We start from the raw sequence: 25,195 nt of genomic DNA, 5'->3' as shown, positions 1-25,195 counted from the left end.
TATCCGAAGGTTCTTAGAGGCTCCTCCAGAGACAAAGACCAGCCAGACTTTTTATTATACAGCAGAGTCCTTACAAAAGCAGTACGGCTGCCTAAGATACCTGGGGAATGAACATTTCTAATTTTAATTTGTATTTCCTGTGAGAAATATTCAACTGACTTAGTGGGAAGAGCCTTGCCTTGCATTAGGGAGCCCTGGGCTTGGATCTTTCTTCTGCCATTTGTTTGCTGTGTAATGTTGGAGAAGAGATTGCTAAGCCTTATTATTTCTTCTATAAAAGTGTTAAATTAGGTGACTTTTTAAGGACACTTGAACCTTTTTAAGACTCTGTGAATCCTTTGTGACTCAAGAATGTTTTTGATTACACATTCCAGTGTACCTAAAAGCTATACAGTAAGGCCAGTTTCATAAAAATCCTCATCACTTAAGTTAGAGCAGTTAAAAATGAAACAAAATGACTTGAGCGTTCAATAGGAATATGAATACAAGCAAGTTTAGATGAAACAAACACTAATATTTAAAAAAACAGTGCTGCTTAATGGATGGTAAGTTGCAATTTGAATCATGGTTACTCTTAGGTGGATTTATGATTAGTTATGATTAGTTAGTATGTTTCATGATTGATTTGTTTATATACTTCCTTAATTTGAAAAAAAAACTTTATCTCTTTATATTTAGGGATTTTAGCCATTGGTTTAATTAATGAAGCCCTGGATGAAGGTGATGCCCAAAAGACTCTGCAGGCCCTACAGATTCCTGCAGCTAAACTTGAGGGAGTCCTTGCAGAAGTGGCCCAGCATTACCAAGACACACTGATTAGAGCGAAGAGAGAGAAAGCCCAGGTGAGTGGCATCAGAATTGTTCTTTCTGTTCAGAGCACCTCAGCCCTCCTAGAACAAAGATAGAGGTAGGAATATCTTCCTTGATTCATTCCGTGAATGCTTTCTGGGCACCCTTAGAATGAAAGCACTGGAGGGACACAAAAATGTGAGAGACATAAACTCCACCTTCCAGGAGCTCATACTGTTTTACACATTTGGGTTTTTGTTCTTTTGTTTGTTGTTGACAGTCTTTTGTGTCTCTTTCAGTAAATTCTTTATTGAAATATAAGATCCAGGACTGGGCGCGGTATCTCATGCCTTATAATCCCACAGCACTGTGAGAGGCCAAGGTGGGCAGATCACTTGAGTCCAGGAGTTCAAGACCAGCCTGGCCAACATGGTGAAACCTCATCTCTACTAAAAAAAAAAAAAATGCAAAAATTAGCTGGGCATAGTGGTGCATGCCTGTAATTCCAGTTGCTTGGTAGGCTGACGCACAGGAATTACTTGAGCCTGAGAGGTAGAGGTTGCAGTGAGCCAAGATTTTGCCACTGCACTCCAGTCTGGGGGACAGAGTAAGACTCTGTCTCAAAAAAAAAAATATATATATATATATATATATATATATATATATGAGATCCAGAAAAATGAACAAGATAGATGGGTATGCAATTGCATAAATTTTCAAAAGGAGGCACACCTGTGTATTTGGCATTCAGATTGTAGAACCCATTACCAGCTCCACAGAGACCTTCCTCATATCCCCGTCCACCCTTAGCCACCCTCCATTTGATGGTAACCACTATTCTGATTTCTATTAGTAACACCACAATTCATTTCTGTCCACTTTTGAGCTGATTTAAGTGGGCTCTTTTGTGTCTGGCTTCTGTTACCCTACATAATGTTCGTGACATGCATCCATGTGGTTGCATGGAGCCATCCTTTGTTCATTCTCATTGTTGTGTACTATTTCATTGTGTGATTATAAATTATTAGTGAAGTTTCTTGTTGTTGTTTTGTTTGTTTTTTTCAGACAGTTGTAAATAGGGCTTCTTTTTTTTTTTTTTTTTTTTTTTTGAGATAGAGTCTTGCTGTGTCACCCAGGCTAGAGTACAGTGGCGCAATCTCAGCTCACTGCAACTTCTGCCTCCCAGGTTCACATGATTCTCCTGCCTCAGCCTCCCAGTACCTAGGATTACAGGCAAGAGCCACCATGCCCGCCTAAATTTTCGTGTGTGTTTGTATTTTTAGTAGAGATGGATTTTCACCATGTTGGCCAGTTTGGTCTCGAACTCCTGACCTCAAGTGATCTGCCTGCCTCAGTCTCTCAAAATGTTGGGAATTACAGACGTGAGCCACCGCCCATGGCCTGTAAATACTGCTTCTATGAATATTTTAATTTTGGTTTATATATATATATATGTATATATACACACACACACATATATATGCATTTCTGTTAGGTATACATTTTGGAGAGGAGTTATGGCCATAGGGAATACATATATGAAGCTTTAATAATGTCATGAAGTTTTTTTTATGACAACTTAATTGAAACATAATTCACGTATCAGACAATTCAGTGTAAGTGGACTTTTAGTCTAATGTTGATAGAATTGTGCAGTCATCACCACAGTCAATTTTTGAACATTTTATCACCCCAAGAGAAACTCTGTACCCATTAGTAGTCACTCATTTTCCCTTAATCTGCCCCAGTGTCTATGGGTTTGTCTATTCTGAACATTTCATATAAATGGTATTACACAATGAATAGTCCTTTGTGATTGGCTTCTTTTAGCTTAGTTTATCCAAGTCGTAGCAGCAGTACTTCATTTCTTTTTGTTGCTGAATAGTATTCCATTGTATGGCTGTACCACATTTTATTTACTCATGAGTTGATGACATATGGATTATTTCCACTTTACCACATTTATCCATTCATGAGTTGATGACATATGAATTATTTGTGCTTTATCTATTCGTGATTTGATAGACAGCATGAGTGACAGCTATACAAGGTATATCTTCAATCTACTTCCCTTTTTAGATATGGAAGCCGACCTAGCTTATTCTCCAAAACCCCACTCCTCTGACAGTCAGATATAAGGCTCCTTTTGGAATTTCCTAGCAGCAAAAACAAACATTGCTACCACTGGCATACATAGAATCATTGCAGCCTGACACATTAGAGATTCTTAATCAGTAGAATTAGACTTTAAGCTTAGGAATCTGTATTTTAAAAATGACTTTTTCATTGTTCTGATGACCAGCCAAGTTTCGGAAACACTAATCCAATAAAATGATCAAAGACAGAGACTTCCATTTCTAGCTTCCCTAGAGCCAACTGCTTCTTACCTGTGTAAGTAAAATCAGTTGATCTCAATTTCCTGGCTATGAAATAGCAGTTGTGATTCAACCCTCTCCACAGCATCAAGTGACATTCTGCATAATAATGTCTCTTAAATGAAACCTGGTGGTATCTATCAGATACTACATTTACATGATTAGGACATGGTAATGTCAACTACTGCCATGGCAATGTAATCAAAGGAGATCGGTCAACATCATAATATTACCAACATACAAAATTACCCACTCCTCTACCCTTCACCCAAACTTACAGAGCCCACATGAGTGTCATGTGCAAAAAGCTCCAGTACACTAAAATCTTGGTCTGTTTTTATACCTCTGGCTACTCAGAATTAAAAATTTCTTTTAGCACTTCCACTTGCTGCCTCACTTCAAGAATCTTCTGAAGGCTATGGTTCTATCCAGTTGTTGTTACTTAGTAAGCACTGAAAAGGAGATCAATCACAGTTAGAAAATAGATGTTAATTATGCTTTAATCAACAATTATTTGAGGGCCTACTACATACAAGGCAACTTCCTAGATAGCAGCAGCGTAAAAAGAGGCATAAACCTTGTCAATGTCCTCAGCAAACTAGGTAGCAGGTAATACAAACATTTTAAAAGATGAGTTTGTATTACAATTACTTTGAACAACTTTATCTTCATAGTAGCATTATTCCTGATAGCCACAGTGGATAAAAAACACAATGTTTATCAAGTCACAAATAGATAAAGTGTAAATAATTGAAAAGGCTGTGTATGTGTTTTGTTTGGGTCATCGGAGATAAACTTTTTGAGGATGTGACTATAGAGTTTGAAGCATTTCCTTTGCTGTGGAATAACTTTTCAGACTTCATCAAAGGCGGAGGAAGTCAAGGGAGTTAAAGGAAAAATTGCTTAACATTGCCAGGCCCATCTGGATGAACTATACATTGGGTGGAATTGTTTTTTGTTTGTTTGTTTTTGGTTTGGGGTTTTTTTTTTTTTTTTTTTTTTTTTTTTTTTTTGGTTTTTTTGTTTGTTTGTTTTTGGCATCACCTGAGCATCTGAGTCTCCATCAGCCATTTGGGAGTGCTTTTAAAAATGCTTATCACTGAATCACAAATTTAACAAGCAAAAGATCTTAATTTAAATTTGGTCTGTAGTTTTATTTTCTTCTGGTATCTTTGTGTTTGGTTTTGGTATCAGGGTAATACTGGCCTCATGACTTGAAGTTTTCCTTTTATATTTTGAAAGAGTTTGTAAAGGATTAACTAGTTCTTTAAACATTTGGTACAAGTCACCAGTGAAGCCACATGGTCGGGAATTTTTTGTGTGGGGGATATTTTTTGTTTTGTTTTGAGCTGCAATACTGTACGGGAAAGGGGTCCTGATCCAGACCCCAAGAGATGGTTCTTGGATCTCACACAAGAAAGAATTCAAGGAGAGTCCATAAAGTGGAAGCAAGTTTATTAAGAAAGTGAAGGAATAAAAGAATGGCTACTTCATAGACAGAGCAACCCTGAGGGCCGCAGGTTGTCCATTTTATATTAATTGACGATATGCTAAACAAGAGCTTTATTAGATCTTTTCTGAGCCTGTGCACAGCCCACACATGCACTGTGGCCTCCTAGATCCCATCCAGGAATATGTCAAGCTGTCAGAGTTCTCCACGAACATCTCATTCTCCAGCTCTTCCTTATAAGGTTTTTAGTTAGTCTCTTGTTTGCCTAAACTGTTATCCTTAATGTTTTTGACAATTGCTTCTGGAGAAAAGGCTGTTTGCACTGGATGAGCTCTTGGTCAGGTCAAATAAAGACAGCCTTGCGAGTGTGACCTCTAAACAGGTCAGCTAATGACAGTTCTCTGGGAATGAGGCTTTCAGGGGGTGATAGGAGGGGCAGATTGGAATTAGGGGAGTTTAAAGCACCACAGAACTCACTGTTCTGAGTTTCAGCTGTTTTTCTTGAATACACTCTCCAGTTTCTGCAGGCCTTTGGTTAATTTCTGTCGTATTGAAAAAACTGCCGGGTGCAGTGCTCATGCTTGTAATCTCAGCACGTTGGGATGCCAAGGCGGATGGATAGCTTGAGCCCAGGAATTTGAGACCAGGCTGGGCAAGATGGTAAAACCCCGTCTTTACAAAAAATAAAAATATTAGCTGGACGTGGTGGTGTGCGCCTGTGGTCCCAGGCACTTGGGAGGCTGAGATGGAAGGATCACTTGGGCCTGAGGGGCTGAGGTTGCAGTGAGCCAAGATTGCACCACTGCACTCCAGCCTGAGTGACAAAGCAAGACCCTGTCTTTAAAAAAAAGGCTGGGTGCAGTACCTCATGCCTGTAATCCCAGCACTTTGGGAGTCCCAGGCTGGCAGATCACCTGAGGTCAGGAGTTCGAGACCAGCCTGGCCAACATGGTGAAACCCCATCTCCACTAAAAATACAAAAAATTAGCTGGGTATGGCGGCGGGCACCTGTAATCCCAGCTACTCAGGAGGCTGAGGCAGGAGAATCACTTGAACCCAGGAGGCGGAGGTTGCAGTGAGCGCCGCTGCACTCCAACCTGGGTGACAAGAGCAAAACTGCATCTCAAGAAAAAAAAGAAAAAAACTGATGCTGGTGATTGTTTGCCAGTGTGCCAGTGTTTTTTGTTTGTTTTTCATGGTGGAGAGGATTTTCAGAAATCTTTACCATTTTCACTCATGTCTTGTCTCTCTTTATTTAAATTAAGCATTTGTGGGACTCTTGATATCAAGTGGATTACTAATCATGTGTAGTAAAGTCTGAATGCAAGACATGGATATCAGGGCTCCTCTGGATCTCATTTTATAATTAAGAATATGAATGACTTGGGCCATATGTGGTGGCTTACACCTATAATCCCAGCACTTTGGGAGGCCAAGGCAGGCGGATGACTTGAGGTCAGGAGTTTGAGACCAGCCTGGCTGACATGGCGAAACCCCATCTCTACTAAAAATACAAAAATTTTCCAGGTGTGGTGGCACACCCCGTAGTCCCAGCTACTCAAGAGGCTGAGGCAGGAGGATTTTTTGAACTCAGGAATAGGAGGTTGCAGTAAGCTGAGAGATCTCACCACTGCACTCCAGCCTGGGTGACAGCAAGGCTCCACCTCAAAAAAAAAAAAAAAACAAATAAAATAAAAGAAGAAAGAATAAGAATGAGTTAAATCGTCCGGGCACAGTGGCTTATGCCTGTAATCTTTATACTTTGGGAGGCCAAGGTGGGTGGATCATGAGGTCAGGAGATCGAGACCATCCTGGCTAACAGGGTGAAACCCCGTCTCTACTAAAAATACAAAAAAAAAAAAAAATTAGCCCGGCATGGTGGCGGGCGCCTGTAGTCCCAGCTACTAGGGAGGCTGAGGCAAGAGAATGGCGTGAACCCAGGAAGCGGAGCTTGCAGTGAACCGAGATCGGGTCACTGCACTCCAGCCTGGGCGACAGAGCGAGACACTGTCTCAAAAACAGGAATGACTTAAATCTCTCTCTGACCTCCTTGTGTGTGTATGCACTTGTGCACACATGCTTATATGCATGTAGCTAGTAATCAGCTGGTTCACACCGGCACAGCTGTACCAGTTGTTAGGACATTGAAATACTTCTATTTTGTTTGGTACATTGTTACTGTCCCAACCCTCCCAATATGTGTGCCATCACTCCCCAACTCTAATTGAAATCCCACTATACGGCAACTAAACCAGCAGTGGCCATAAGGACTCTGCTCCATCCTAATTGGTCAGTGCTTATGCTGTATAGTTGATAAATATGTTGTACAGATTTGTGTATGTGTGTTTATGTGTGTATGTGGTATATATGTGGTTATGTATTTATATATGTAATATTGTGTCTATCATCACACATGCAAACCATGCCACATAGTAAAGGCTTTTTAAAAAGTTTTGAGTGGTGAGAGGTGCCCTTTAGAGGGATGTGTGAGTGTGTGCTTTCCATATACATATGTACATAACATAGTCATTCTTTTGTCTCTTCTCTCTTTCCCTGTGTTTTGTGTCTTCTTCACCTCTTCTACCTCCAATCATTGCCCTCTCTTTTTAAATTCTGACTTCTGGTCCTTATCTCTTTACCTCTTCTGAAATGCAATGAGTGTTTCTAAGTGTCAGAGTTGTTAGAGAGCTGTACTTTAATATATCTTATATAGCATTTTTACAGCAAATCTGTTTTCTGTCCATAATATCTAACCTGGGTTTTAACACTCTGCTCAGTGATTTGAGTTAATCTTAGGTGATCTCTTTAAAATAAATTTTACCAGAAGGATTTAGGTTTTGTCATTTTATTCAGTCTAATTGGAGCAGAAAGAACCTGGGATGAGGTAGTGTATGCTGTCTCTCTCCTTTTTCATTCTGGTGAGGGGCTTTTCTCTATTATGTTTCCCTGAAACACCTGAGACACCCATCCATTCACTTTTTCTTGCCTTTCATACTATTGCTCTACTGCTTATTTCTTAAGGAGTATGTATGAAAGGTTTTACTTTAATCTGCATGGGGCAAGGAAGAAAGAATTCTGAATGCTCAGAAAGGCTCTGCCTTTCTCTCTGAATGCAAGGGAGGTTGTGCTAAGTCTCACAACTTTGCTTACAGCAGATTCTGCTCAGATATCTGTTGTATGATTATCCCAGAAGTGAACCAAAAATGACTTGATTCTGTGGAAATGCTTCTGTTTTTATGATGCACGGAGTTTTATACTGCTTCTCTTGGAGACCGGACCATCAGCCCTCTTGCTTATGACTTGTCAATTTAAGTTGTTACAAGCCTGCAGCTGACTCATTGTATTGTCTCACATTGGAAATATTGCCTAGTATTTCCAGTAGTTATTCTTAGGACTCTAGGGGATTGTGTGTTGTCAGTTTCTATTTTCGGTAATAGGAAGCGGCTAGTGGTAGGAAGGTACTAGGTTCTGCAGCTTTTAAGTGATTTATTTGTTCTTGCGTTCTGTTTATCTGTTTACTCTTTTCCTATCCCAACACTGTGAGCTTCTTAAAATTGGGACAGTGCCTCTTAGAATTGTAAGGCCAGAACCTACCACAATTAGGTTAAATGATCTTTCTAAAAGACTCCATTTAGGAGAAATCACTGCTTTCAATTTCAGATGCTTTCCCTTGCCCTTATTCTGTCACCTGCACTCTTTATAAATTGTAGGAATTGTGGCTGCCTCACTATATGGAATGAAATGTTGTGTCTTTCTCTGATAAAACAGGAGGAAAGCCAAGCCTTCCCTAAGGTTTTGTGACTTCAGCTGTTGGGCAGTCAAACATTTCACTTTGCGTCACAGCTCAGACCCTCATTTGGACACAGTTATGGTGATTTATTGAGTTCTTTATTCTGCCTCATTCGTGCCTTGGCAAATTATATTCACATCAGGCAATCTAAATGAATTTTTGAGCTGCTGTTTATACCAATTGCTGTTAGCTCAAGCCTCATGAGTATGTTAATTTTGTTGGGTCTGCCCATATCACCACAAACATGACTCCCACAACCTGGCCACTTTAAAACCTGAAGTGTCTTGTCTTTTCTAGAGAAGAGTGCCCCAGTATTCTGCTGAATTGATGCTTTCTGTAAAGACCTTACAGGCATCCTAACAAAGGACCCCCACTCTTTGAAATCGTTGAAGCTTGCATAACCTCAATGTGACCACGGAAATCTAACGGGGTTATCAGCAGTGGTTTCTAATTCTGACTCTCACACTGCGAGTAGGTAGAAGTAGAATCCTGTTGTGCTAACTCTCAGTAACGGTAGTGACTACCTGGGGCTAATCCTTAAACTACTTCCCCAAATTGGAATATGGCAGCCACATTCTTGAAAATTGGAAGATACGACTGGGCGCCGTGGTTCACGCCTGTAATCCCAGCACTTTGGGAGGCCGAGACGGGCGGATCACAAGGTCAGGAGATTGAGACCATCCTGGCTAACACGGTGAAACCCTGTCTCTACTAAAAAAAAAATACAAAAAATTAGCCGGGTGTGGTGGCGGGTGCATGTAGTCCCAGCTACTCGGGAGTCTGAGGCAGGAGAAGGGTGTGAACCTGGGAGGCGGAGCTTGAGTGAGCAGAAATTGCGCCAACACACTCCAGCCTGGGCCACAGAGCGAGACTCCATCTCAAAAAAAAAAAAAATGGAAAATACTAGAGGAAGATATTTCTACTAATCTATTTCTGTTTAAAATGCCGTTCAGAGCAAATGCTCACCAACAAGCTCTTTTAAAAAAGAAAATTGTCTTAATGAATTTAGAAAGAGGAACGTAAGTCACCTCAACTACATCATACATCTTCTCTGTCTGCAATAGTCAACTCAGACTATGCTGTGAGGCTGTACTAAGGAAAGTAATCACAACATTCGTTATGTTTCTCTGTGAAAATTTGCTTTTAAGTTCCCAGCAACTGATTTAACATTCAAGTTTTAGGATATCAGCTGGTAAGAAATGTAGACTGCCTGTAGTGACTCCTGGCTTTAAATGTGATACTTCAAAGGTTCTGGTTAAAGTAAGACTTGGCAGTCTTAAAAACATTAGTAGTCATAGAGAACATTAACTTCCTCTGAATATTGTTGGCAAAGGAGGCTTTCAAATAAGTACTGCATATTTATATATATACCCTGGCCCTTGTCACCCTGTTAAAGTCTCTGGACCCCTTCCCAATCTATCTGGGCCTCTTGCCCCTTCTAGCTGAACTACTCCTCCTGAATCACTTAAATTCATCTTTATATAATCTTCACCTACATGTGAGCCATTTCCCTTATCTTATGACCTTTACCAGTTTGTTCATTTTGGGAGACAGGGTCTTACTATGTTGCCCAGGCCGGAGTGCAGTGGTAAGAACACGGCTCACTGCAGCCTAACCTCCTGGGCTCACGCAATCCTTCTGCCTCAGCCTCCCTAGTAGCTGGGACTATAGGTATGCACCACCATGCCTGGCTAATTTTTTTAGAGAGAGATGGGGTCTTATTATGTTGCCCAGGCTGGTCTCGAACTCCTGGGCTCAAGCATTCCTCCTGCCTCAGCCCCCCAAAGTGTTGGATTACAAGTGTGAGTCACTGCACCCAATCTTTTACCAGTTTTTTGATGCCTACTTCTTCCATTTGACTAACCCACGTGTCTCATATTTTTTAAGCCTGTTCTTCCATATTGAATTGTGTCTGGGAAACCCCCCTCATCACATGTATGTTACAGGTACCCCAATTTCATGACTTTAATATTTTGGTTTCAATGATATGTAGGAAATCCAGGATGAGTCAGCCGTGTTATGGTTGGATGAAATTCAAGGTGGAATCTGGCAGTCCAACAAAGACACCCAAGAAGCACAGAAGTGTATGTATCACCTGTTTTATTTCTGTTTTGGTGGAGGCTGGGGGTGACAAGGTGCTCCATACAGCTTGACCAAGATAGGTATGGGGGAACAATTTGCCAGTAGATATAGTTAAGTGAACCAGTATGTGAGTTTAGACACTCTCTAAACTATTCTAGTAACAATTCTTTCCCGGAATAGTTGCTTTAGGAATCTTTGCCATTAATGAGGCAGTAGAAAGTGGTGATGTTGGCAAAACACTGAGTGCCCTTCGTTCCCCTGATGTTGGCTTATATGGAGTCATCCCTGAATGTGGTGAAACTTACCAGAGTGACCTTGCTGAAGCCAAGAAGAAAAAACTGGCAGTAGGTGAGTTCTGGGGTAATACATATGTGCCCTGAAGCTAACCCTTGAGTATACGAGGGGACAGATGTAGAGGAAAGGGATAAGCTATAGGGAAAGATCTTTTAGCATAGATGTACGGTACTTAGGCTCATTTTAAAGGAGATTAAAATCCCTGTTTTTGAAAATATCCTTTTCCCCCCCTTTGTGGACAGCTGTGTTAACAAGGCCAATTTTCTGAGAATGTGGGAAAGATTAAAATATTTAACTGCTTATCTTTCACAGAGTAGCAGTGGTTCTGATTAAGCCTATAGGCAATTAAAAGTAGTTTGAGTATAAAAACCAGGAAAAACTTAAGATTTTTTATCACATTTTATGGACTTTTAAAAATTGAAAAACTGGGCCGGGTGCAGTGGCTCACGCCTGTAATCCCAGCACTTTGGGAGGCCAAGGCGAGTGAATTGCCTGAGGTCAGGAGTTCAAGACCAGCTTGGCCAACATGGTAAAACCCTGTCTCTACTAAAAATACAAAAATTAGCTGGGCGTGGTGGCGTGTGCCTGTATTCCCAGCTATCCAGGAGGCTGAGGCAGGAAAATCACCTAAACCCAGGAGGCAGAGGCTGCATTGAGTCAAGAGCGTGCCACTGCACTCCAGCCTGGGCGACAGAGCAAGACTGTGTCTCAAAAAATAAATAAATAAATAAATTGAAAAATTGGAGAGGCTCAATGGTTGCAAATTTTTTAAGACAGACAGGCCTTAAACATAGGCTTTGGAATAAACAAAGTTAATCATGGTTAATTCCATAATTGGACATCATAGGTATTTTCTTCTTACAGACATAAATGAGCTAAGTTAGTCATTACAAAGCCATAATTTAATGGGGGCTTAGGATCCCGCCTTTACTCTCACAGATCCAAGGAGCAGCTTTTGGAGTGGTCTTCATTTAGACTGTGAGAACTGACTGTAATAATCCTGCAGTTCGGGATGTGTACAGCTGGGGAGTGTGGCTCTGGGTGTCTTCTATCTTTCCTTTATTTTCTGCCAGGAGATAATAACAGCAAGTGGGTGAAGCACTGGGTAAAAGGTGGATATTATTATTACCACAATCTGGAGACCCAGGAAGGAGGATGGGACGAACCCCCAAATTTTGTGCAAAATTCTATGCAGCTTTCTCGGGAGGAGATCCAGGTAAGTCACCTTTCTTCACATAAGAAGAAGCTGAGAGAAAGTGTTTTCAAGCTATGATATTACTAAGAGGAAAAGGGCGTGTGGTCAGAAACCCTAGACTAAAACTGAGGTTATGTAATGAGCTGTTTTGGGCTAATTTTTTTGTAGTAGTTGGGGTAGTGACTAAGGCCTGAATTTGTAAAACATCTGAATTATAGAATTAAGTGATATGAACCATGTGCTAAGAAAAGTTAGATGATCTATAAAAGAAAAATGGAAGGTTGCTGACTCCATTAAATGCAACTTCTTTAATCTTTCCCAGTTTGTATTTTCAGTCTCTTTTCTGACTGTTCCACGAATTATATTAGCTACAACCTGCACTTTCAAATAAAGGTAGCGTTTTCATAGAGCTTTTAAAGTACTTTTTCATCTTCTGTGTCTTTGTGTCTTTGCTTATGCTGTCCAACAGTTTTTTTTTTTGTTGTTGTTGTTGTTGTTGTTTTTTTGAGACAGAGTCTTACTGTGTCACCTAGGCTAGAGTGCAGTGGTGCAGTCTCGGCTCACCGCAACCTCCACCTCCCTAGGTTCAAGCGATTCTCCTGCCTCAGCCTCCCGAGTAGCTGGGATTACAGACATGTACCACACCTGGCTAATTTTGTAATTTTAGTAGAGACGAGGTTTTGCCCTGTTGGCCAGGCTGGTCCCGAACTCCTGGCCTCAAGTGATCCACCCACTTCAGCCTCCCAAAGTACTGGGATTATAGGTGTGAGTCAGCGCACCCAGCCCATTCAACAGTTATTTGTCAGATACCTCAAATGTAGCAGGTACTCTTCTAAGGAATGGGGATATAGTCATGAACCAAAGTCTCTGCTGTCGTGAGATGTCTCTCCCCTGCCATCCATATCTGTCAAAATTCTATCCTTCCCTTTGTACTGATTCTTGATACAAAAAAAGAAAAATTCAGGCTGGGCATGGTGGCTCACACCTGTAATCCCAGCACTTTGAGAGGCCAAGGCAAAAAGACTGCTTGAGCCCAGGAGTTCAAGCCAGCCTGGGCAACATGGTGAAACCTCATCTCTACAAAAAATACAAAAATTAGCTGGGTGGGCGTAGTGGTGTGTGTCTGGGATTCTAACTACTTGGGAGGATGAGGTGGAAGGATCAGTTGAGCCCAGGAGGTCAAGGCTATAATGAGCCACGATCCCAGCACTGCATTCCTGCCTGGGCAACAGAGCAAGACCCTGTCTCAGAAAAATAAAATTTAATTTAAAAATTCAGTCCTCCTTAAAAATTCAGTCCTCCAAACACACCCATCTCAAGTCACCTCCTCTAAGAATCTTTTTAAAATTTCCTTTCCTTACCCCCTTCATCTTCCTTTGAAGCTCCCAAAGAACTTTGTATTCATTCAGAATTTAATGTACTTGGATTCGAATTTTAGTCACATTTGTGCTTGTCTATGCCCCCTAGTAGTTTTTAAGGTGAGCTGCTAAGTTTGCAGTACTTTCTCTAAGTGGGAGTTACATTGTCGTTGATAGACTGTTGAGGACTTTTAAGGCTTAACTTGGTGCTGCACTCCTGTCAATTAAACCAGAGTTGTTTAATGAATGTTAAAGGGGAAGAATATATACTGAGGGAAGATGTTCAGTAAGCTCCTGTAGGTCATGATTAGACACATTACTAATAGACATTCAAGATTCCTAGAGAAAAAGGACAATAAAATATTTTCAAAAGATCATTGACTTCCCTTTGTCAATATTTCCCAAATCCTGTGTGGAACGAGTCAAAAATACACCTGTGGAAAAAGTGAAATAGTTCCTTTATTCAGAAGTTACCATCAGATGATTTCTACCTTGTGGTTAAAGTTCTCTTTATATGGTGGGTTACAGTGTCTTACCTTTCCAGTGTTTCATTTTCATTGCTAATGATTTCACAGGTGATGAAATTTGAATTCACTGAACTCTGTTCTGGGCATTAAGAAGATAGAAATAGGTATCAGAGAGTCTCTACCTCCCAGTATTTCACAGTGTTGTGAAAACAGCAGACACAAAACCGAGTACTGTAATGTAAGGCAGAGAGAAGTGGTGCTCTAATAACAGCACAATAAGGGAAGTCTTAAGGGAAATTTTAATTTTGTCCTGGAGTAACATAGCATAGATAATATTTTAGCAGCTGAGAAAAAAAGAAAAGGCTGTTCTAGACAGAAAGGGAAAATTAAGGATGAGCTTGCTGAAATTATAAAAAGAAAGTAGGAAAGAAAATAGAAAAGGAAAAAGCACAGAGTACTGAAAGGATATGGACCCCTGAGGGAGAGATGAATGGTGTATTACCTGGCACATGGTAGGTGTGGCAGGACAAGAGGCCCAGATTGAAGCTTGAGGGCCTAATATGCTGTGCTAGGGAATTCAGGGTACAACTTCTAGCAGAGTGATTTTTAACTCTTGTTAGGTCAGGGACACCTTTGAGAATCTTATTAACCTCCACAGAAACACTCATGTTTGAATAGTGTTTTGCATATATGGACCTAAGAATTTAAACGGGAAGTGATGCTACCTCATTTTCAGCATGTGACCTGACCTTTTACCTCCCCTGCCAACAATAGTGGCCATCACATATAGATCCTCCCACTCTGTACTCCCCACTCTCTGTACTTTCAGCTTACTTGGATTTTCACTGATTCCTTCTTCATTTTCTCTCCAGAGGAAACAGCTATCCTTTCTAAAGCTCATTATTTATCTTACTGCTTGATTTCATCCTCTCCCAGTTCCTTGCAAACCTTATACTTTTCATGCTCTTCCTCCAGTGTTTGTCAGGATTTAATGTCTGTCTGAATCACCTGGGATCTTGTTAAAATGAAGGCTCTGATTCTAGTGTGAGTTCTGAGAAAATCTACATTTCTGACAAGCTGCCAGGTGGTGTTGATGCTGCTGGCCCAAGGACTGTATTTTAAGTAGCAGCCTACATACGTAGGCATCTTTATTTCCCACATCTTTGAAAAAATAATAATACAAACATTTTTTAAAGCCCATGGAATTTCCCTGAACTGGGCTCACCTACATTCATACTCTTGCTAAGGGCCTTGATCTGGCCTCACCTACATTCATACTCTTGCTAAGGGCCTTGAAAGTTAGTCTACTCGTCACTAATTCACTGTCTGTTAGCATCCACTTCTTAGCTCACAGCAGTGTGGTTTCCTGTCCAGCTTTTACTTAGTAAAACTCTTATTTTAGAATTCATCAATAACCTTTTAATTGGCAAATTCAGTTCTGAGCACTCATCGTATATGACTTGTCAAAAGTCTCTTCCTCAAACCCTTAATTCCTTTGGCTTCTCCCATACAATTCTCTTCTGATTTTCCTACTTCTGAATGTTCCTTCTTAATCTCTCTTGCTACCTTCCTTTCTCTACCTCTGCTTGAATTATATGAAGATTCCATTGGCCCTCTTCTCTTCGTCTACGCATTCTTTCTGAGTGATCTCTTTCAAGCCTGTGGCTCCAGCCCTTAACCCTGTGCTTGTGACTCCTAAATCTGTACTTCCAGACATTAGCACTTTTCCCCACCACCAGGTTTTTGCCCTTCCTTTTGCAGTCCAGAAGTCCAGCAGACACCTCAAACACAGTTAAATAGGAAAAAACCAGAGGCTGCAATAGTGTGTAAGGTTGTATTTTTATCTCACGTGAAATGATTCTGCAGTTCAGCAGTCCAGGGAAAATGTGGCTCCATGGTGTCATCTGTCCCAGGATCCTCCATCTTTGTGCTCTGTCATGTGGCTTCCATTCTCAAGGTCACCTTGTTACCTATAGTGACTGCTTGGAGCTTTGACCATCAAGTTAGCAGTCCAAGCAGGAAGTAGGAAGAAGGGGAAGGAAAGCGAAAAAGGTGTGCTGCCAGCTGTCTCTCTCAAGGAGCTTTCTCAAAGGTCTTGCTGTACTACTTCTGCTCACAGCGCATGACCTCTCTCTACCTCATGGAGTTTTTTGTTTTTTGTTTTTTGTTTTTTGTTTTTGAGACGGAGTTTCGCTCTTGCTGCCCAGGCTGGAGTGCAATGGCGTGATCTCGGCTCACCACAACCTCCGCCTCCCGAGTTCAAGCAATTCTGTGTCACCCTCCTGAGTAGCTGGGATTACAGGCATGCACCACCATGCCCGGCTAATTTTTGTATTTTTAGTAGAGACGGGGTTTCTCCATGTTGGCCAGGCTGGTCTCCAACTCCTGACCTCAGGTGATCCACCCACCTCAGCCTCCCAAAGTACTGGGATTATAGGCGTGAGCCACCACGCCTGACCACTCGTGGAGTCTTTTAAGTGCGTACAGTGTTGCCCAGAAAAAAAGAAAAAAAAAAAATCAAGGCTCTGTTACCAAGGAGAAAGGAGAAGGTGGATATTGGATAGGTAACCAGATGTTCCTAACCATTCTCACTCCTGCTGCCCTTGTTGAAGCCCAGGCCATCTCTCACTTGGATCGCAATAGCAGCATTGTAATTCACCCCCTTGGTTGAAGTCTCACCTCACTCTAATCTGTCAGCTACTTTCCTAACAGTATTGTTTTTCTAAAAATAATCTCCACCCTGGACAATATAATGAGGACTCATCTCTTCAAAAAATATTTTTTAAAAAATTAAAATTAGCCAAGTGTGCTGGTACGCTTGTAGCCCCAGCTACTCAGGAGGTGAGCTGGGAGGATTGCTTGAACCCAGGAATTTGAGGCTGCAGCAAGCTGAGATTGCACCACTGCACTCCAGCCTAGGTGACAGAACGAAACCTTGTCTCTAAAATAAATAATAAACATCTGATTGTTTTATTCCTTTGCTTGACAGAGTTTTCTGGTTCTCCAGTATCTTTAGTAACAATCCAAACCCTCTAGGCTACTTTTCAAGACCACTTACCATCTGCCTGGGGAAGCAATTTTCAGTCCTCACCTCTGGTCTCTCCCCCTGAAATGTCCTGCATTGTAACATTCTAGGGGTCCCTTGATATTTGGCACACAGCCCTGTTCGGTACCTGTCACTCTTTTCTTGTCTGCAGTGACCCCAGATCAGCCAGCACAGTGCCCAGCCTAGTCAGTGTTGGATAGATGGATAAGTGAGATGACATATGAAGCAAAAGAAGATTAAGTTTTTGTTTATGATGTTTTCTAGGTGGGAGGAGGTGTGTGAGAACAACCTGGTTCTGAAAAACAGACTTGAGGGCTTTGTTCATGTCGCGTAGCTAATGATACAGTATAGACTTAGGAAGCAGGAGTGTTAGCTTGTGTGCTGTGGATGATACTTTGAGAAAACCTGCATCCATTCTTGCCTGTAAATGTCTTTGAATGTAACCACTGCTTTTTCAGAGTTCTATCTCTGGAGTGACTGCTGCATATAACCGAGAACAGCTATGGCTGGCTAACGAAGGCCTGATCACCAGGCTGCAGGCTCGCTGCCGTGGATACTTAGTTCGACAGGAATTCCGATCCAGGATGAATTTCCTGAAGAAACAAATCCCTGCCATCACCTGCATTCAGGTATTTCAGAACCTATCACACAGACAGCAAGCGGGCATCTAGAGCAGGGGTAATAAACGGTCAGCTGTCACCATTGACTGTCTGAGTGTGATTTTTGAGTTCTGGACTCTTAGTCTTCTCTTTTCTTTGACAGGTACCTCCTCTTTACTACCATATAACCGTAGTGTGTCTACAGGTGTTTAATGGTGGCACAGTGGCAGTTCTTGGGTACCTCTTCCTCTCTTCTTCTAAGACTATACCTTTCTGTAAGATTTGAACCCCGAGGAAAACAACTGTGGTTTTGCTTCAGTGATAAGGCGGAACAATGTCCTAGAAAGAATTCTGAGTTAGGAATGATGGTTGCACTGCTACCAGACAGTGGTGAATCTCCAAGTTTGTGTCCCCATCTGTAAAAGGGGAATACCCCATTGTATCTTATCTTCCTCACTTGATTTGTTGGAAGAAGCCAGTAAATGAATCTGTATGGCTGCACTATAAAAGGTGTGCAGGGCTGTGCTGACGTTGGGGAAGTAGAATGTAGCCATCGTGTTCTTCCAGTGGAGGGATGGCCCATGCCCTTGTTCCCCTGTCACTGTTGGAAGTGGTCCTTCCTAAAACTTCATCATGAAATTGTACTTGGATCATATATCAAGATGAAAGGTTTTTTTTTTTTTTTAACTTCCATTGATGCTTGGGAAGTAATATGTCCTCTGTAACATTTGATTGTTTCAGTCGCAGTGGAGAGGGTACAAGCAGAAGAAGGCATATCAAGATCGGTTAGCTTACCTGCGTTCCCACAAAGACGAAGTTGTAAAGGTATGGTAGCCTGAGCAGGGTTTCTCCGTGAGGGGTGCAGGTATAACACATGTTGAGATGAAGGACTCTTCTAATTTTCAGGATCCCTTTTCCATAGATTCAGTCCCTGGCAAGGATGCACCAGGCTAGAAAGCGCTATCGAGATCGCCTGCAGTACTTCCGGGACCATGTAAGCACCCTTGGATCATACAGGCCATTAGGAGCTGCTTTGCCATATTTTTGGTAGACAGATCAACAGAGGAATTTCTTCTTCTTCTTTTTTGTTCCTTAGATAAATGACATTATCAAAATCCAGGCTTTTATTCGGGCAAACAAAGCTCGGGATGACTACAAGACTCTCAGTGAGTAACTGGCTCCGCGTGAAGAGTTGAGGCAGTGGCTTGGAGCCACCAAGTTCAGGGTATTCTCCACAGACCTCTTTTACTGTCCTGAAGGCAAGGCTTGGGGGAGAGGGTGTGACCTGTGACATAAGTCCCTTTGCTAACATGTGGCTAGGTATCTGGTTGGCTTGTTGCATTAACCTTTATCATAACATAGCAATAGCCTGACACAGAAGACTGCATCTGATAGTTGTCTTGGCACATCTCAAAATTAAATGTGTGTGAATAGAACTACTTTTTCAAGACAGTGCTATTTCCTGAGACATAGTACTTTTTCTGGTAACTCCATTCTTTGTCTGATGCATACTTTCTGTCAGTCAATGCTGAGGATCCTCCTATGATTGTGGTCCGAAAATTTGTCCACCTGCTGGACCAAAGTGACCAGGATTTTCAGGAGGAGCTTGACCTTATGAAGATGCGGGAAGAGGTTATCACCCTCATTCGTTCTAACCAGCAGCTGGAGAATGACCTCAATCTCATGGATATCAAAATTGGACTGCTAGTGAAAAATAAGATTACATTGCAGGTATGGCCCAGTGCCAGCGGGGTCTTGGAACACTTCATCCTGCTTTGTAACCCTTGCATTTCCCTTTCTGACTGGTGGGGAGGGTGGAGGCTGACCTTCTTCTCAGTTACTGCCATAAGCCTTTTTTTTTTTTTTTTTTTTTTGACCAAATCTCACTCTGTTGCCCAGGTTGTACTGTGATGTGGTCTCAGCTTACTGCAACCTCTGCCTCCCAGGTTCAAGCGATTCTCCTCCCTCAGCCTCCTAAGTAGCTGGGATTATAGGCATGTGACACTACACCTGGCTAATGTTTTTTGTTTTTTGCTTTTTGGCTTTTTTTTTGAGACTGAGTTTCCCTCTTGTCGCTCAGGGTGGAGTGCAATGGTGTGATCTCGGCTCACTGCAACCTCTGCCTTACAGGTTCAGTGATTCTCCTGCCTCAGCCTCCCAAGTAACTGGGATTACAGGCACATACCACTACACCCTGCTAATTTTTGTATTTTTAGTGAAGGCAGCGTTTCGCCATGTTGGCCAGGCTGGTCTTGAAGTCCTGACCTCGGGTGATCCACCTGCCTCAGCTTCCCAAAGTGCTGGAATTACAGGTGTGAGCCACGGCACCCAGCTTTTTTGCATTTTTAGTAGAGACGAGGGTTTCACCATGTTGGCCAGGCTGGTCTCGAACTCCTGGCCTCAAGTGATTGATCCACCCACCTTGGTCTCCCAAAGTGCTGTGATTACAGGCTGAGCTGCTGTGCCCGGCCATCATAACCTTTTTAAAAAGTTGTATAAGACAGGTCAGGCATGATGGCTTACACCTATAATCCCAGCACTTTGGGAGGCCGAGGAGGGCGGATCACTTGAAGCCAGGAGTTTGAGACCAGCCAGGCCAACATGGTAAAACCCTGTCTCTACTAAAAATATAAAAAATTAGCTGGACATGGTAGTACATGCCTGTAATTTCAGCTACTCAGGAGGCTGAGGTGGAAGAATCACTTGAACCTGGGAGGCAGAGGTTGCAGTGAGCCAAGATTGCACCACTGCACTCCAGACTGGGTGACGGAGTGAAACTCTGTCTCAAAAAAAAAAAAAAATTATTTAAGACATAAAGCAATTTAATAGACAAAATTTAGATAGAGAAAAGAAGATAAATGTCTTCCCCTAATTTCACCTACCCCAGTCATTTTGTATCTTACGTTCTTACTTCATATTAAAGGATAAGACTCTTTCTCTATGATAAGTAGTCAAAAAAAATTTTTTTTTTTTTTTGAAACAGAGTTTCCCTCTGTACCCCAGGCTGGAGTGCAGTGGCATGATCATGAGTCACTGCAACCTCGACCTCCTAGGCTCAAGTGATTCTCCCACTTCAGCCTCTCAAGTAGCTAGGACAACAGGTGCACACCACCACGCCTGGCAAATTATATTTTTATAAGAGGTAGGGTCTCTTTGTGTTGTCCAGGCTGGTCTCAAAACTCCTGGGCTCAAGTGATCCTCCTGCTTCAGCCTCCCAAAGTGCTGGGATTACAGGTGTGAGCCACTGCACCCAGCCGTAAGTATTATTTTTAACAGTAGCATAATAGATTGTTAGAAAATAATACTATAATTTACCTCTTTTTCCCCTAGTATTTGACATTTAGGTTGTTTTCCAAGCATTTATTATAAATAACATTGCAATTATTGTTTCAGTATATATGTAGCTATTATTTTTATAATAGATTGCTAGAAGTTGGTTTCCCAATTCAGTGGACATTCTTGTGGCTCAGGTTCTTTGTTGGAACATAGGAATGGATTTGATTGGTATACTGAAAACAGGATAAAGTGTAGTGATTTTAAAATATTCGGTGGGAATCTGCCAGTGCATTAGACCTTCATGTGAGTTTGCACGTGCGACAAAACCTTTCCTCAATGCCCAGAGGTTCATCTTTGAAGGCTTTCTGATCTATGTATTGATTTTTGTTTACAGGATGTGGTTTCCCACAGTAAAAAACTTACCAAAAAAAATAAGGAACAGTTGTCTGATATGATGATGATAAATAAACAGAAGGGAGGTCTCAAGGCTTTGAGCAAGGAGAAGAGAGAGAAGTTGGAAGCTTACCAGCACCTGTTTTATTTATTGCAAGTAAGTGGCTCCTGGAATCAGTGTTATAAAAATTTAGTGAATTTGTTTTTCCACAAGAAAGCCTTACCCATTGATCTCTCTGGAAATATTTTTGAATTCCACTGAGGGGTGAGTGACGGGCACTGTAATACGTTAATTTATTAATTTTTTTCTCATATATATTCTAGTCCTTCAATTTTAAATAATTGAATATACCTTGCCAGCCTTTATATTACCTACAGATGACTTATCCCTTGGTTTTATTTCAGACCAATCCCACCTATCTGGCCAAGCTAATTTTTCAGATGCCCCAGAACAAGTCCACCAAGTTCATGGACTCTGTAATCTTCACACTCTACAACTACGCATCCAACCAGCGAGAAGAGTACCTGCTCCTGCGGCTCTTTAAGACAGCGCTTCAAGAGGAAATCAAGTATGAACAGATTTCTTAAGGGCATAGGCCCCTTCCCACTAACACAGGGGCTCCCAGTTTGAGATTCATGCCTTCCTGATCTTTTCTTTTTCTTTTTTTTTTTTTTTTTTTTTTTTTTTTTTGAGACGGAGTCTCGCTCTGCCGCCCAGGCTGGAGTGCAGTGGCCGGATCTCAGCTCACTGCAAGCTCCGCCTCCCGGGTTCACGCCATTCTCCTGCCTCAGCCTCCCGAGTAGCTGGGACTACAGGCGCCGCCACCTCGCCCGGCTAGTTTTTTGTATTTTTAAAGTAGAGACGGGGTTTCACCGTGTCAGCCAGGATGGTCTCGATCTCCTGACCTCATGATCCGCCCGTCTCGGCCTCCCAAAGTGCTGGGATTACAGGCTTGAGCCACCGCACCCGGCCTCCTGATCTTTTCTTGATCTCGATTAATTTATGAAAAATACTTACTCTAAAGAAGCATCTAATTTTTAAATAACTGATATAAAATCTTGCTGCTTCTAGGGAAGGGATAAGTTAATTTTAGGAACATTCTGTATTAAGGTATAATTTCAAAAAGTGATCTGAACAGGAAGTTTTCACATTTTTATCTAGTAGCGGACCTAATCATGACCATGATTGAGTGTTCAGCTGCAGGAATGTTCTGTGAGTGCCGGGGAGTGTTTCAAGAGAAACCGTTTCAGGGAGATAGATCTTTAAGCAGGAAGGATCTTTTAAGTTGATGGATTCTGTGACAAGTTTAAATTTTTATCTGATGTTTTATAGGTCGAAGGTAGATCAGATTCAAGAGATTGTCACAGGAAATCCTACGGTTATTAAAATGGTTGTAAGTTTCAACCGTGGTGCGCGTGGCCAGAATGCCCTGAGACAGATCTTGGCCCCAGTCGTGAAGGAAATTATGGATGACAAATCTCTCAACATCAAAACTGACCCTGTGGATATTTACAAATCTTGGGTTAATCAGATGGAGTCTCAGACAGGAGAGGCAAGGTATGTTAACCATAATAACACTTTTCTTTCATGTTGTTATTTTCTTTCCTGCTTTTTTCCCCTCTATTTATAAACTAATATTAGTTCAAATAATTTTTCTTTTCTTTCTTTCTTTTTTTTTTTGAGACAGAGTTTCACTCTTGTCGCCCAGGCTGGAGTGCAGTGGCACAATCTCGGCTCACTGCAGCCTCCACCTCCTGGGTCTAAGCAATTCTCATGCCCCAGCCTCCCGAGTAACTGGGATTACAGTCACGCGCTACCACCCCTGTCTACTTTTTGTATTTTTAGTAGAGAAAGGGTTTCGCCATGTTGGCCAGACTGGTCTCAAACTTCTGATCTCAAGCAATCTATCTGCCTCGGCCTCCCAAAGTCTGGGATTACAGCCGTGAGCCACCACACCCAGCCTGAAATAGTTTTTCTTTAGAAAACTCTGCTTTATAAGTTGTTGACCTGGTAATAAACTCACTTATTTAGCAAATATTTATTGAGTACTTACTGTGTGCCAGGCATTGTGTTAGAGATGTGTACAGTAATGCAATAATGAGTGAAACAGACATGCTCCCTGCCCTCTCTTCATAGTTCATTGGGTGGAAGAGACACCAACCAGATACATAAAAATAAAAGCATAATTAAACATTGAGGAAAGTTTTATGAAGTAGGGTTCTGTAATGGAGACTTTATAAGAGGGAACTAACATAAGGTGGTTAGGGAAAGCCTATCCCAGAAGATAAAATTTCATTTAGCTGAGGTCCAAAGGCTAAGATGAACCCAGCCTTACTAAGAGCTAGGTGCAGTGTTCATGTCTAAACACTCTAAGGTGGAGGGTGTAGGACTTAAAAGGACCTGGCATAACTAGGGATGTGGTTGAATGAGAAGGTTCATATAGATTGGGTGAGATCACTGTGTTTCAATAAAGGAAAAAGAAAATGGTGTGGGGTGAGCTGCCCTGAAATATCAAGAGTTGGGCTAATTAAATTAACATATTACAGGAGATAACTGAGCTAGGGCCATAGCATAACCACCAACATTAATTGATCTAAAGCAAAAGTGTGCCAATCAAATATGGGTAATGCTGGGGAAAGGGAGTTCAGAATGCCAAAATGTTTCTGGTTTTATTCATCTTGGGTGAGGACCCAGAGGGGTGGGAAATGGAGGTGTGAGCAGCGTGGTCTGTTGTGGTTTCTTCTTGTTGTTGTGGAGTAGGGTTAGATCATGCATGAAGCTCTCTGGGCACAGGCGGAGTAGCAGCTCTCCACACCATTGTTATTCAAAGTGTGGTTTGCACACCAGTAATGGAAAATCAGCTGTGCACACTGTTTAGTTCAACTGATACTTTTTTTTCATAGCAAGATTTTCTTAATGATGGAAGCAATGTATTGATTTATATTCTGACTCATTCTCTTTATCTTGTCTTTGATCAGTTTGTAGACTGGCACTGGTCCACACTTTGAATAACACCATTCTACATCATTCTACTTTCCATTTACCTGGATGCCAGGCAAACAGGGAGGTGTACCCTGGGTGGAGAACAGAACATTCTGCTGACTCCTTGAAAGGGCTTATCTTGCCAGGCGTGGTGGCTCATGCCTGTAATCCCAACACTTTGGGAGGCTGAGGCAGGAGGATTGCTTGAGCTCAGGAGTTTGAGACCAGCCTGGGCAACATAGGAATACCTTGTCCCTACTTAAAAAAAAAAAAAAATTAGCTGGGCATGGTTGTGCACACCTGTAGTTCGACCTATTCCAAAGGCTGAGGCAGGAGGATCGGTTGAGCATGGGAGGCTGAGGCTGCAGTGTGCCTTGATGGCACCACTGCACTCCATTCTAGGTTGACAAAAAAAGAAAGAAAGGGCTTATCCTTATTAGGAATCATTTGGCATCTGATTGGTTCTCAGTACCATGTAGGTCTGTTATCAGGACTCAGATCATTGCAAAGGTCTTTTTAACTTTTTTGCCTGCATACCTGAGGCCCTGCACATCCAGGAATGTGGTCAGCCAAGTGCAATACTTGTCTGGGAAGTTTTGCCTGCAACCCAGGGCATTCCTTACCGATAGCCCCATATACACCGGCTCAGGGCTTCTCAGTTATTTCCTCTCACAGTCCATGAGTCAGTCATTTTTAGATCCAAAGCCTGCTGAACATTTCAGGATTGGTTTTCTTGTGGGTACCTATGGGAAACTGGTCTTATTTTGCCTTTCATAAAATGGAAATTGAGCCAGGCATGGTGGCATGCACTGGTAGTCCCAGTTGCTCAGGAGGCCAAGACAGGAGGATTGCTTGAGCCCAGGAGTTTGAGTGCTGCCTGGGCGACATAGACCCCATATCTTAAAAAAAAAAGGAAATTGATTTGAACTCTTTTTAAGATACCAGTGACTATGAGGTGTGGTGATGTGGTGGGGATCTGTCCTGCAGGTAAGCGTCACAGGTCCCTTAGCTTGCTTCTTTTACTTCAGCCACAATACATGTAGCAAACTGGAATCTTGTCACCTCTTGGGAATGTTCTTTCCTAAAAATCTCAGAAAG

The 25,195-nt window shown here is 41.9% G+C and overlaps 1 protein-coding gene across 1 annotated transcript in view; it reads left to right on the top strand.

The window, feature by feature from the left end:
* LOC105488300 (IQ motif containing GTPase activating protein 1) overlaps window positions 1-25,195 on the top strand; it is a 114,916-nt gene that overhangs the window by 65,409 nt on the left and 24,312 nt on the right. The window contains exons 15-26 of the mRNA XM_071100664.1: window positions 679-842; window positions 10,398-10,488; window positions 10,667-10,834; window positions 11,854-11,996; window positions 17,305-17,475; window positions 18,187-18,270; window positions 18,368-18,439; window positions 18,542-18,611; window positions 18,968-19,176; window positions 21,116-21,271; window positions 21,520-21,683; window positions 22,448-22,672. Of these exons, the coding sequence (XP_070956765.1) occupies window positions 679-842; window positions 10,398-10,488; window positions 10,667-10,834; window positions 11,854-11,996; window positions 17,305-17,475; window positions 18,187-18,270; window positions 18,368-18,439; window positions 18,542-18,611; window positions 18,968-19,176; window positions 21,116-21,271; window positions 21,520-21,683; window positions 22,448-22,672 (1,717 nt within the window). The remainder of the gene's footprint in view (window positions 1-678; window positions 843-10,397; window positions 10,489-10,666; window positions 10,835-11,853; window positions 11,997-17,304; window positions 17,476-18,186; window positions 18,271-18,367; window positions 18,440-18,541; window positions 18,612-18,967; window positions 19,177-21,115; window positions 21,272-21,519; window positions 21,684-22,447; window positions 22,673-25,195) is intronic.

The sequence above is a fragment of the Macaca nemestrina genome, chromosome 7 (assembly GCF_043159975.1).
Source record: "Macaca nemestrina isolate mMacNem1 chromosome 7, mMacNem.hap1, whole genome shotgun sequence".
NCBI lineage: Eukaryota > Metazoa > Chordata > Mammalia > Primates > Cercopithecidae > Macaca > Macaca nemestrina.
This window is presented reverse-complemented; position numbering and strand designations above follow the sequence as displayed.